General features: G+C 40.4%; 3 protein-coding genes across 5 annotated transcripts in view; 2 read left to right on the top strand and 1 right to left on the bottom strand.

Moving 5' to 3' along the window:
- The window catches only part of cdh23 (cadherin-related 23), a 71145-nt gene extending 67624 nt beyond the window's left edge, over nt 1-3521 (top strand). The window contains exon 53 of the mRNA XM_016664801.1: nt 1942-3521. Within this exon, the coding sequence (XP_016520287.1) occupies nt 1942-2283 (342 nt within the window). The 3' untranslated portion in view covers nt 2284-3521. The remainder of the gene's footprint in view (nt 1-1941) is intronic.
- Nucleotides 3522-3908: 387 nt separating this feature from the next.
- eif3s6ip (eukaryotic translation initiation factor 3, subunit 6 interacting protein) lies at nt 3909-10036 on the bottom strand. The gene is made up of 15 exons (XM_007579255.2): nt 9896-10036; nt 9557-9587; nt 9055-9265; nt 8874-8953; nt 8308-8369; nt 8151-8220; nt 8001-8074; nt 6940-7111; nt 6698-6852; nt 6456-6626; nt 6242-6375; nt 5460-5633; nt 5197-5386; nt 4215-4295; nt 3909-4085 (listed from the first exon to the last, which is right to left on the bottom strand). The coding sequence occupies exons 1-15, from the start codon at nt 9917-9919 to the stop codon at nt 4014-4016; spliced, it is 1701 nt and encodes a 566-aa protein (XP_007579317.1). The 5' UTR covers nt 9920-10036; the 3' UTR covers nt 3909-4013.
- Nucleotides 10037-10853: 817 nt separating this feature from the next.
- smoc2 (SPARC related modular calcium binding 2) overlaps nt 10854-14166 on the top strand; it is a 30957-nt gene continuing 27644 nt past the window's right edge. The window contains exon 1 of one of the 3 annotated variants that reach the window (XM_007579251.2): nt 10854-11714. In XM_007579251.2, the coding sequence (XP_007579313.1) occupies nt 11640-11714 (75 nt within the window). In that variant the 5' untranslated portion in view covers nt 10854-11639. The remainder of the gene's footprint in view (nt 11715-14166) is intronic. The other 2 variants (XM_007579253.2, XM_007579254.2) reach the window with 2 other exon arrangements.

Genomic DNA, 14166 nt, shown 5'->3' with positions numbered 1-14166 from the left:
GATGTGCTCCAGATCTGTTGGAACTCTGCTTATCCTCTGATCCATCTCTGAATCTGTTTCACACTTGTCTATTTCTACTTATCACGTTTATTCAGATGAAATGATTCATTCTTTTGCATTTTCAAACTCATCTATGTATACACTTATGGAGAAAAGAAAGTACATACTCTTCATCTGGTTACAAATGAGGGCACAAAAAGAAGCTGATTCTACAATGTCATTGTAAATTATGCAGAGATGAAGCCAAAATGGAAAGTACACCCTTGCTTTTTCTGTAGGACATAAGAATTGATCATCAGCAAGTCTGAACAACTAAAAAGATTTGTTTTTGGCAGTTTGCTTCTCTAAAACATAATGAACACAACCATCAACAAAAAGGCATCAACAAAGCATCAATTTTCAAACTATCTAATGCGGAGAACATTTAGGACAGCTGATGATTTTCCCAGGAGTTGATGTCTCTGCAGACAGTGCAATGCTCAAAGAAATTGCAAAAAAACCAACTGAGTGATCTAGCACAGTTAGAAAAAGAATCGACGGGTATGATATCTTTCAGAGGGCTGTCGGGAAAAACCCTGTCCTCTCTTGCAGCATGATTTAGGTTTGCAAAGTTGCATCTGAATGAACCACAAGACTTGTGTAACTGTGTTCTTTACGGAGGACGAGAACAAAGAACTGTACATATTTCATGCTTTAACGCTCAGCACCATTTTTGGACAAACCAAACAGGCCACATCAGCACAAACGACTCATACCAACTATCAAACACGGTGGTAGAGGAGTGGTGATTTGGGCTTGCTTTGCAACCAGAGCAGGGGAGCCACTGAGATGATCACATTTGTATTTTATTGTACAGCAGATGAAGACATTTCATCTTCTCAGGGTTAAAGCTAGACACAAACTGGGTCAACAACCACCTGACGGAAACGTCTGCAAACCTCTGAACTGAAGCAACGGGTTTAAGATGATTCATCTAAAATTCATTTATAACCACATGAGGAAGGAAAAAGTGAGATTGTTGAGTTGTTGTTGCTGAAAGTGATTCTCTGCGGACTTCTGTTCTTGGCTTCATCTTTGTTGAATAGAGAATGTCAGTGTGGAATCTGCTGTGTGGTTTTGTACATTTATGGCGCATTCAGACCAGCCCGTTCAGTTTGCTTTCATCCAAGTCCAGTTCGTTTGCCTGGGAAGTCCGGTCCATTTGGGGAGGGGTGAATGCATAACTGAACTCTGGTCTGCCTACATACACAGCTCTGGGTTTGGTTGAAGTAAACTCTGCACATGTGAACACTAAGCAGACTGGAGATTGTTCCAAAAGTAGGAAGTGGACTACAGCACAGGGCATTCTGGGTAAATACAGCCAAAACAAACATGCGAGTCCAGTGTTAACAGGAGAAATAGCTCAGGGTTCTTTTACAGTACAAAAAAGAAATCCTACAAAGGCTAAAATCTGATGCTGCCATTTATGTTTTCATTTTGTGAAGAAGAAAGTTGTACCATGTTTTCTTCAAGTCTGGATGCAGAGCACCCTCTGCAGGTGAGGGGTGGAACAGGTTACTCAAAGTTTTGTTTGTTTGAACCGCACCAGCTGAATGTGCAACAAATGCTACCTATAGCAGGGTGGCTAGACCTGGCTCTATTACTCCGTACAGTTCGGGGGGTTTTCCATCACAATTAACAGCTCTAGTTGGTGGGGTTGCCTTAAAGATAGCTGGTTCAAGAGTTCAAATAGAGTCCAAATAGGTACTAAAAACGTCCTGAACCATGTAGCTGTTATTAGTGGAAACCCCTTGTAGAGTCGAGTTGTGCTGAGCTGGCACTAGTGGAAAAGGGCAATCAGAGAAGAGTACTTTCTTTATCTTACAAATGTATTCCTGGCAGCCTTTTGTGCTTAACCACACGCTATTTTACTGACTCTCTTTCTCCATCTGTCTCTAAAAGCTAATCCAGAGTGATCTGGACGACGATGAGGATGAGAATTTGGACTTGGGTGGGGGACGCGGCACTCTGCGGTTCAAGCACAAGCTTCCCGTGGAGCTGAAGGGGCCTGAAGGCGTCCATGTGGTCCATGGCAGCACAGGCACCCTCCTGACCTCAGATCTCAACAGCCTGCCAGAGGACGACCAGCGGGCTCTGGCACGTTCTCTAGAGGCGCTGAACGCAGATGGTGGCTTGTACTCAGAGAGAAACGCTCGCACGGAGTCAGCTAAATCCACCCCGATGCACCGCCACAAGGATGGGGACACCCTGTCAGAGAGTCCCCTGGAGATCACGGAGTTATGACTAGCCGAGGCCTCGCTGGTCTGAGGGCAACCGGGCTTGTGTGTGTCCTTGTGCCTCCATCCTCCTGAAAAGGACTGGAGGGGAAGTGTTTGTAGTCTAGGGAAGCTCTTCAGACAGTGCTTCAGTGAAACATCCTGCAGGAGGACACTCACACTGAGCTGGGTTGACTGGGTCTTTCATTGATGAAAACGGTCACAGTTCCAGTTTGTAGAGTTTTAACCCACCTGCAGGACCCCCGTCTTCAGCAAGACAAAAGGTTTCCCTTGCAGTCATTAAAATGCTGAGTGAACGAGATGGAGTGGGGAACATTTGCTCCAACCATGACCTTAAACTCATCTAAAAGGTGCCTCATTCTCATGAATCCTTTTGAAACTTATGCCTGGACTGCAGACACTCACACAAAAACACACACATACATCAATCTACACACACTCAGACCAGCAGATGGCCTCGAAAGGGAAACTGAGAACATTAAATAATCAGGCAGATTTTTAGAGAATTGCTTTGGCAACATGATTACAGTCAGTGTACCGTAGTGTGGACGGGAACAGCAATAGATGTTTCAATAGTTTGGAAATAGCTGAGGAATTTTCATTGTCTTTTCAGTGATTTTACTCAAATCACAGAAGAATGAGGATGAAGAAGCTCCTGATGGGAGCAAAAAACTTGAAAAACTCTCTTGGGAAGGTGATTATGGTCAGCGCAGAAACAAAAGACTTTCCAAGTACATGGTGGACAGTTCCTTAGAAAGGATGAGGAAGAGAAAAAAACAGGTTTTATCAAAAAGGAAATAAAATATTTATAAAAGCAAATAAAAATTTTTATAGACGTTAAGATGGCAATGTGCCCAGTGATTTTACACTGCCACGTGGGGGGAGGTGGGCGACTCAATGTCAAACTCAAAGTGAGAAATTTTGCGTTATTTTTATTTTTGTATTTAAAAAAAAAAAAAACATTGAATCAAAAGATATTTTTGAAGAAAAATGTTGTCTTACCAAAACCGCTAAGGAAGTTATGTTGAATGTTTGGCGTATGAGTATATAGTGCTTTGGTGACATGTCCCTTTGTTTCCCTTGTATAACAGATGTTTCTGTTGAGTGGTGTGTAATGGAAAAATACTTTTATATTCCTGTTTTGTAAGTTTGTTTCTTTTTTTTATTATTGTTGTCACCAGCCATGAGATCTGTGTTGGGAAATGTTGTGGGATGATCTGTGCTAATTAAAATATGCAAATGGTCTCTGATCCCAGTGTCTGTAATAATGTGACGCCTGATGCACCACAAGGACGAAACCTGAGCAAAGCACTCAGTACCTGGAGTCATAACGGGTGATAAAGCAACGTTTGATACACACGGTATTATATTTGCCCTTTTGTTCATTTGGATAAGCTGTAGGTAGCTATTTTTTTTTTTAATATTTGGATAAAACATTAAAACTTTAAATAATTTAAGCTGGACCTTTTGATAGAATCCTCTAAGGCAAAATTTGTCCAGAGGAAAATACTTATAAAATTATGTAGAACACTTTTTTTAATAAACACAAGTAGGTGCAACAGTTTGGAAATACTGCCACCTGGTGGTCCCAAATTGTAAATGTGCTCCAGAGACATAAAAAGCTTACAGCTTGTTTTGGACAACTCCATCATTTTATTGTTTCCAGGTAACATAGAAAAGTTTTTCATCAGGAAACTAAGTTACACCACAGAGGATTTGACTCTCTGCTGCTCGGTCTCATCGGCTGGTGGCGGTTCCTGTCGCCGTGGTGGTGCCAGTGATGGCCATTTTCTTCAACGTCCTGTTTAACTGTAGGACACAAAAGGAGAAATAAATGAAACAGGGAATGTGTTTCCTTTTAAATACTTGGAAAATGTTCTAGTCCAGTTTTATAGATTAAAGTTCTACAGCCGATTTAAACTTTGTGAATCTACTTACTTCCTCAAACTTGTGGATTTGTCTGATGAAAAAGTCTCCGTACCGACGAGCAACTTTTGTGTCGGCAATGTGGATCATGTCCTGTTAAACATAAAACCGTTTTTCATCTACAGTTAAATTGTTTGCATATACGTATATAAAAAAAGACATACGTTTGTGTTTAAATTAATTTAAATTGCTGGGATTTTTCACCATCTTTCAATTACAGATATTTTCCTCCATACATATCTGCTGTTTCTGTCCAACTTAATGTTTCAGACCAATAAACTCAACCTGAGTAATTAGAAAAAAGCAGTTTTCAACTGAGGATTTCAATCATTAAAGGAAAAAAACTCAAACTAACCTGGTCATCAGGTAAAAGGTAACTACCTACTTTGGTGAAAATTGACTTTTTTAATAATGAAAGCACATATTTAGGAAGTTGAGCTTAATTTCTCCAGCTGAACTCAGACCTGATTATTACTGAACCATAATCATATGAATAAAACCTCTTTTAAAAGAACAACTCAAAAACAGTAGAATAGCAAATGTTTTGTAGTGGCAGAGCCAAAGTCTGGGTTTTGATTCAACTTAATTCAAGTTCAGGGGGTTCCAAAGTGTGGCCCCGGGGCCACATCTGGCCCCTAATATAATGTTTTCAGCCCCTGATTAAAGATTAAGACTGGTATCATGTTTTCCCTCCAGAATAGAAAGTTGATGAAGATGGACAATATTTAGATGATTTTTTTTTTACATTTTTCACAGAAAATGTAGAAACAGAAAACATGAGTTAAGTTTATTACCATGTTTTCTTTCTTAACTTTTAGCTTTACAGTAAATATAAGTATTTCTACATTCCTCTTCAACTAAAATCTGAGTTGTTTTATTTCATTATGTGTAAGTTGCATGTCCAACTTATTGGTTTATGAGTTAAAAATCTTGAGCAAACAGAAGACATCTGTAGCTTAGCTCTGTACACAGAAACAGGAAGTAGAACTTTTACCTTGTCGATGTAAAAGTCGACCTCGGATGCGGACTGGAACTCTCCGTCCAGCGCCGAGATGCCGCTGGTCCACACCAGGTTCTTCATCTTGTGTTTGAAGACGAGCAGCTGGATGCGGAACTCCTGCTCCGACATGTCCAGGAAGCCCGCCAGCTTGGCCACTGGCATGGTGGTGTACAGCTTCAGGAAGCTGTCGGCATGGCGACAGGAGGGTTAAACAGCTGCTGTGTGATCTGGAAAAAAAGACGCTAAACGTCCATCACCTCCGAATGGTGGAGAGCTGAGCCTGCTGCTGCACCTCCTCAGCGAACACCTTGAGCTGCTGCTGGAAGGGCTCCTTGTGGTAGTTGGGGTGAACGTTGTCGTAGTTTGGCACCACAGGCGACAGGAACTTAGGACAGGCAAAGCTGAACAGCTCCTCAAACACCTGCAGGTCTCTGAAATGAGAACAGAAAGTCCATGAAGAACTGACAGAAAGCAAAGCAGTAACGGTTAATAATAATGATCAGAAGGAGCAGAGACTGAGCCACGTTTGTGTGAAAATTACAGACCGACTTCTACAACTAGCTGGAGCAATTAGCAGCTAGTCACTATTTCATATTCAGTGTCTGAGATTTCACTATTTTTATAATATTTTTTCCTCATTAAATCTCCTTCAAACTTTACATGTAGAAGAAAGAATAAAGCAGACAGATTGGACACAAACATTTTTATTCTTTAAAGAACTTAAATAGTTCGATATTTGTTACTCGCCTCATCCGTCATGGATTTTAGCTGACATCACGGCAGTCAGCAGTAATAAACGTCAGAAATACTGCCACCTGCAGGTGGGAGTTACTCACTTAAACCCAAAGTTTTTGAAGACTTTTGAGGAAAATTTGCAATAAACTCATGATTATGCTTTGCTATGCATTGATTTTGCCTGAATTTACAAAATTGCATATTTGTATTTTCAGTTTAATGAATTTTGTGGCCTGCTGGTGGTTTGAATTTGTCAGTTTCGTCTCCCAGGGTAAAAAGTTTGTTATCCCACATCGTCTCTCACCCTTTCTGCATGCGCAGCATCTTGTCTCCGTACTTCTCCCTCAGCTGGGTGTGGATGCTCTCGTCGATGCGCATGGGGTACATGGTGAGGGCGATGGCCAGGAGGCCGTGCATCTGCTCATTTTGCTTATTGATCTAAAAACATCCCAGACGATGAAAAGTTTCAATCCCATCACTTTGCATCAGTAAAATGAAACCATCACGGCTGCACTGACCATCTCATATTTGTAGGTTGACCTCTGGAACATGTTCCTCGTCCTCTGGATGTAGAGCAGGATGTTGGCGAACACTCGGATGGCGTCCTGGTAGCGCCGCATCATCAGGTAGGCAAATCCTACGTAGTAGTAGGTGGTGATCTGGCACTCCGGCACGCGGGAGTACATACTCTGCCAGACAGGAAGTGGGATCAAGCCACTGAACACAAACAGATCTCTCCATCAGGAAGTCTCTCTCTCACCTTCTTGTTGAGCTCGATGTTCTCCAGGACTTTGATGGCCTGGTAGTAATCGCCCAGCAGGGAGTGCAGCCGCAGCAGGCCCACCAGGCTGAAGTAGCCCAGCATCTTGTACAGGGAGTGGCGGCCATATTCCCCAGCAACACTCTCTGGGTCTCCTGCAGCCGACCAATGGGTGACAGTCGTCTATGTTAGCTTTACTCCAAACGTTAACGGCTAAATGTCAGACCAGAACATGAGCTTACCTCCGCTGGTGTAGACCTCCAGCTGCCGGTTGATGTTGCTCTTGTCCACCAGGGAGTGGAGGACGTTGAGGACGCTGTGGACGTTCCAGATCTTTGGGTTGTTCCTCAGAAACTCGATTTCCTCCTCGGACTTCTTGGCTGTTTTGCAGCGGTACTGACTGAAGGACTGGAACTGTGGAGGAAACGGAGCAGGTTCAGCATTTTAGTTCCTGTTTCCATAAAACTAGACATGAACGGATCCGATGTTAATATCTGGATCAGTCCCGATCCATAAGGGCACATCTACTCTGTCTAGTTCTATGCTTTACACTCTGAGACATCATGTGTTATTATTTATCTCACATTATATTTAGAATTCCTAATTACACTTTCTGAACCATTTGAAAGAAGGTTTATTGTAGGCCTTTCACAAAAAAGTAATAAATCAATTAATTGTATGATAAATTAAAATGAACTCAATTTCCTTTTGCATTATTTATCATTTTTCTTCTGTTCTACCAAAAACTGGATGACAAGTCTTCAGTCTGGTGCTTTGGGTTTAGCTGGCTCTTTTTTTTTTTTTTGAAGGACAGTTGAGTGACTTTATAAATCATTTTATTTATTTTAGCTATTTAGAATATCTTCTAGTTCCAGTGTTAAATGTTCATTAGAATTTAACGTTTATTGATCTTTGAGCGTGTATTCTTGCATTATTATGCCAATCACACTAAATTAGTTGAAACTGCTCTCAAAACAATATTATAGTTTATTCCAATAATTACTGGAACAATTTATTGTCCAGAAAATTTGTTACCGTCACAGTAGAGTTGTTGGTGTATCTAAGTGAACTTTACTGGTTCAGAGTTATCAAATAAATGTGTAACTCAGTACATTTATGTCTGTGTTAAAAAAACAAAACATTTTAAGTCAGTTCAGCTGTTTTTCTGTACCGGATCGGTACTGGCCAAAAATAAACCTCAGATATCGCATCGGAAGAGAAAAAAGTGGATCCCTAAATAAAACACAAACTATATAATTTTCTCACTTTATTCCATGACTGAAGTTCATAATGTGATGCACACCTGGTAGATGAACTCATCGATGATGTCCCACAGCCACTGGTTTGGCAGCTCCAGAGGGGCGGGGCCATCTGCATCTGTTCACAGCCACATGTCGTCATATAACTGATGCATCTACAGGTAAAGCTACGGCACCAGGACGGTTGCACTCACTGAGGATGTAGTTGAAGAGGTTGCAGTAGTTGTAGTACGACTCGAACCTCTGCTCCAAAGTGGGTCCACCCTAATCACACACAGAGAGACGACGGTTCTGACACAATGTTTGCAGCTCCAGAACCCGACCAGACGTTAACATGACGCCGTTACTCACGCTGACTTTAGCGTAGATATGTCTGTAATAGAGCTCCTTATAGAGAATTAGGAACACAGCATCTGTGCAAATGACAAAAACCAAAATCAGCTTTACTTGAGCAGCAAGTAACACCTTTAGAGGAGAAGTCTAAGGTTTAGAGTACCACAGGTATTTTAAATTATATTATCCATTTAAACATTTTTTTCACACTGAAAACTCATCTTGATGTATTTCATTAATAAAACACTAAAATCATGCAGTTGAAACCAGATGTTTACATGCGCAGTATGAGAAAACACCGTCCTGATACCTTGGCTGATTTCTTTTGACTTCCGTGTCAAAACAAGAAAGGAATAACTCACAATGTAAACTTCTCATTTTCAAAAGATTAATACATCTCTGACAGATTCCATTTGTCATTATACTAAAATACCTTATTATTTTAGTAAACAGAAATAATTTTGGTAATTCTGACCGACCTGAAACAAGAGAAGTTTGATTTGATTAAACTTTAGGCAGTGAGAGAAAAAAGGTGCATGTAAACTTCTGGTTTGAACTGTAATCTGATTGGATGATCCTCTCACCATTGCCAACAAGCGAGGCGATGCCTTCAGCTTCAGGCCAGGGGGAAGTCTTGAAGAAACGATCAGTCAACTTGTTCCAGCTGATTAGAAGCAAAACAAAATCAAGATTAAACATACTTCATACCAACACACACACACACACACACACACCTCGGCTGTCTCTAAGACGCGTTAGGCTCACCTGTTCTCGTAGACGTCCTGAATCTCGTAGATCTTCTGCTCAATGCTCTCGCTGGACACGCGGTTGGACTGCAGTTCGTAAACCTTCTGGTCGATCAGGTCAGAGATGGTTTTGTGGAAATACTGCAGGAAGTTCTTGATGACCTCTGGAATGACGTGGTAGGTCTGCTGCTCGTACTGCCGCTCATACGCCAGATCTGCTTTAGGATCACCTGCGAATAGAAGGACTTCCTTTAGAGAGGCTTCAGGTGTACAACTTCAGGTAAATCCAATTCAATTAGATAGAAACATTAACTTTTGTCAGTAATTTAACAAAAAGATTAAAACTGAAGATTAATTTGAAGCAACCATATTTTACTATCTTGGTAAAAGGGAATTAATTCCCTTTTGAATTCATTGATTAAGATAATTCCACAATTTCCAAAACACACTAATTTATTTTGATTCATATCAATTTATCCTGATTAAAAACAAACAGTTCAAACATTTAGTCGTATATTTACCTGTGTGCAGATCGTAGTCATAAGGATCGTACTGTGGAGAAAAAGATGTTATTTGAGTATTTAGCTGATGATGGAATATTTGTCAAACAGTAATACAAGTACAGTAAACAGTAGCCTCGGTTTACTGTACTGCACATCTATCTTAACTTTCTTAAAGTTAGTTATCTGACAATAGATGTTGCTTATTCCGTTGGAATCAACAATATTGCCTCTCATGCAAGCTAGCGACCAACAGTTACACCGGCTGGAACTGCTGCTAGGTGCTAAGCGGCTAACCCGTGTGTCACAAATATTTCAAAATCAGTTTTAAAGTATGTCGAACCGATCATAAATACTTACTTCCTCCTCTTCGTGGTACGACATTCTGGTGGGAATCAATCCAAACACGCAGATTAATAGAATAACCGGCCAGCAGCGGGACCCAACAAGCTAAACCACGCAGCTGGCGCTGGAGAGACGGAAGGAAGCGGAAAGAGCATACTGTGACGTAAACCAGAAACACAGCTGTGGAGCATTGTGGGAACTTGAGTCTCTGGGCAGATAAATCCCAAGTTGAATGTTTTGAAATCGGAAAGTTCCTTTACAGCTAATCGTAAGCTTCTTTTTCAGACAACTGATAGCTGTGGGACTAAAGATGTTTGGAACACGATTTCATTCGAATTAATTTAGTTTTTCATTAGGAGAGGAGAACTAAGGGAATTAACCCGGTAAAGAATACGCCATCTATAAACTTGGTTAGTTTAATAGTTCATTAAATATATAAATTATTCCATATAAAAATATGTCATCACAATTTTTCCATATTACATGTTGAAGGAATATTCACAACATTGTAAAAATGTAGCTTGGTGTACATTTTTGGATTTTTATTTGAGGGAAAAAAAAAGAGAAAACACGTATCATTTTCCTTCCACTTCACAATTATGCTCTACTTTGCTTGCTTCATCACATAAAATCCAAAAAGGTTTGCTGTAACAGAATATGAAAAGCTTGAGAGGTAACAACATCAGCAAAATTGTGCATCTGTTTTATTAACACTCAAAGTTAATTCAAAAAGTTGACATATTTTGTCTTTAAAATAATACATAATATAAAATATTATACTGAAGGGAAAACTAATCACGATCTTCCAGCAGCTATTACTCCAAATCACCGTTAGGTGGCGTCACAGCAGCAGGTAGGTGTGCTAATAGGATGCTCGGATGGTGGAGGACAGTTGAGTTGCTCAGATTAACATTCAGTTCATCATAACTTCAGCTTGAAGTGAAGTGCCTGAACTTCCACATGGTCGTACTTCAGATCTGGAGTTAGTTTGGGGTTGGCGGTCAGATTCAGATTTTCTTTGGTTTGTCTTTAAGCTCTAAATGGAAGATTGTTGGATATTTTGGGAATGTTTGTAATTGTGTGCAGATTTCCCTTGAGGATATTCATTCAAACTCTGAAATCATCCATAAACAATCCAATCCAGACAGACTGTGTCACAAAGTCTGAGTTTTTCTCCTCTTATTTTTTGTCTATTGAGTGAAAGTAATCATAATAGAGGAAAAAATGCGGTTTTGAGTGAGTTGGACGAAAGACAAGAATACCTGACCTGTTTGGCTCGCCTACCAGCAGCAGACGGAGTCCCTAACCTACACCTACCTCCTACCTGCCTGCCTGCCTTTCGGCTGCACAGCTGCCTGCATCCCGATAAGGAATCAGGAGGTAAAGGGGTGTGGAAGCTGGATCTGGAAGAGGGAGAGAGGTAGAGAGAAAAAAAGAGAGGGAGAGAGAGAAAGAGAGAGACTGAGGGAGGGGGAAAGGTCAGGGCTGCGGGGGGGTTATTACTCTGCCAGAAATAAGGAGAGTTTCTACAGAAGCGCTTTGGCAGACGAAAACAAGGAAACGGAGCGAAACCAACCAGCCTGTTCACCGCAGGTACTTTCCGCAAGAGGCAGAGTGGATTTTTCTCTTTTTGCCTTTTTTCTATCGCTTTTCTCCACGTTCATTCCTCTGGTGTTGAAGTGAAGTCCGCGCAGTGGAACGCAGGGAATTTTGGATCGCGCGTAATTGTGGAGAGTTTTTCTTGTTGCGCTGCGTCAGGATGCGCGTCTGGCCGCTGCTGGCTCTCCTCTGCCTGATGTGCGCAGGACGCGCTCAGAAGTTCTCCGCTCTCACGGTATGAAGCCGCAACAGGCACAGAATGATTCACTTTATTCCATTTAGGACCAAAAATAGTGGTTTGGATTTAAATTTTGATGGGTTTGACTTACAGTTATTGAAACCTGGTTTATCACAAACTGATTATATAAGAGCAATAAAGCTAACATACAGAAATGTCATCTTATGAAAAGTCTGTCCCCGAGCACTCAATATTCTGCATGGATTACTGCCTCTGTGCGGTGGCAGGTATTTAGAGTTAGCTGTGTCATTAAATCAGGTTTTGGTGCTTTTGACGCAGATCGGCACCAGGTTCAACCTCTCCAGCTTTTCAGTAACTGTTCACATGAAGTTCTCTAAAATGTCCGGAGAGATGACTGCGCTGACTCTGTTCTCGATAAAACCCAGTGGACCGACAGCAGCAGATGACATAACACTCTCAACCATCACTGACACGGACGTCTTGTTTAATGTGTGGAAGTTTTTCAAGCTTCTTCTCCATCTGCAGTCAACGCCCATTTTAATTGTGAATTAAAATTGACCTTTTTAGTTCACAATTTCAGCAACTGGTGTTGCTTATGCACCTTTTGCCACCATGTTTTCCCTCCACTAAACTTTTTATTATTTGGATACTCTCTAAACCACCAGCTTCTTTAGCATTGACCTTTTGTGGCTTACACAGAGGGGCAGTCTGCTGGACAACTCTAAAGTCTGCAGTCCTCCACATGAATAAGTAAGCGTGGAAATAATTTAATACTTTTATATAAATCCTCCCTTTAATAGACTTACGTAATCACATTTTCTGATGAACAGAATTTTGAGGTTTACATAGTAAAACTTAAAACATGTCACAATGAGTTTAATGAATCTGTACAATGCATAAATTTCATTTTTTTTAACTGAAACACTGAAATAAATAAACTTTCAACTATTTTGTAATTTATTTAAAATCACATGTATGTCATGATATATATGATGTTTTACCAGAAGATCAAACTCTAAGCATTAAAACATTTTTTGCAAAAAATATGGCACATGTTTGACATGGCTCAGTGAAAATTCAGCTCCAGAATAGCAATGTGTTTGAAAAACAAAACAGATTAACTACCAAATTAATAAAAGTGTCTCAAATTGCCTTCTTCAGCAAACACACCCAAAATAAGCAATAACCTATCTTTGATAAATGGTTGTTCTGGTTTCCTCTTGATATTCTCAACATGCTATGATGTTGAATTATGTTAAAAAGAACTGTAAGACATAATAGTTGTTCAGAAATGCACCCTAATTTTATGTTTGGTGCATGTTTAAAACCAAACAATGGCAGTCTTTCATCTTGCATAGCAATCAGCAGTGGCAGATTATGAATAGGATGAGCACCTGCTTCTGGACGTCTTCCCTCTGCAGAACCAAACACACTCCATCAACAAAACGCTGCAAAACGTTGCAAAAATGCTACAAAATGCTGCAAAGCGCTACAAAATGCTGATCCTATGGAGGAAAATAAAGATCCCAAGCAAATTTTAGCTTGATTTTTCTCAAATGTTGTTTTAAATAATATCTGCTCAGTTAAGAATATTTCTCATTAGATTTGACTAGTTCGGTTATTTCAGATTTTGAACAAGAGGTGATCACATTTAGTCCAGATTCCCTCGAGAAATACGTAACAGCCCTTTAATTTATCTGAATTGAAGCTGTTATTCAAATTCCAGTTTCTTACTTTACCTACACTATACAATACCCAGACAAACTTGGTCAGGGTGCAGACAATGATGATTTGTCTCTGTCGCCCCATCAGCAGTGACACCTTGTGTGGAGAGCCATATTAACTAGATTAAAAACTGCTTCTGACTGTCATTTTATTTAATATTCCATGAAGCCAATGAAGAATAAAAACTATTTGTCAGCAAAAGGTCTTGCCAGCAGTGGCAATTTTTAGTTTGGGCCTTATGGGTAGTTGTCCAAAGCAGCAGAAAGGACAGAAAACCATGAACCATGAACTAGAAATGACATATTTGTCAGCTGTGCCCAGAACAAGTTTGTTATTACACATATCCAGTGGAGTAAGTTTCCCCTGCTTGTTGCTGAATACTGGGAGAGTAGGTTACCTGGAGTATTAACTCTGCTGGAGTTGTTATTACTTATAATTGCATGCATTTTAATTGGTTAGGGGGGCATAAAGATGGGCTTGCCCGGGGCACCGTTCCTGTTAGAACCACCACTGCTTGTCTAACTAACAGAGTTACAGTCTTGTTAAAAAGAACAACTTTATAAAAAAAAAAAATAGGCAACACTTGCCTTAAACATTGGCAAAAAAAACAAACTTCCACACTCAGGATGGTTTGATGCTTTTGATGTGCACATATGCAGCAGAAGCACAGATCGACAGGCCTGAGCAGCCGGTGCACATGGCATTGTTTACAGCCACAGGACTCCAACAGCTTGATCAGTTTTTCCATCAACTGCTAAAAAAA

The sequence above is a fragment of the Poecilia formosa genome, unplaced genomic scaffold, assembly GCF_000485575.1.
Source record: "Poecilia formosa unplaced genomic scaffold, Poecilia_formosa-5.1.2 Scaffold513, whole genome shotgun sequence".
Lineage (NCBI taxonomy): Eukaryota > Metazoa > Chordata > Actinopteri > Cyprinodontiformes > Poeciliidae > Poecilia > Poecilia formosa.
This window is presented reverse-complemented; position numbering and strand designations above follow the sequence as displayed.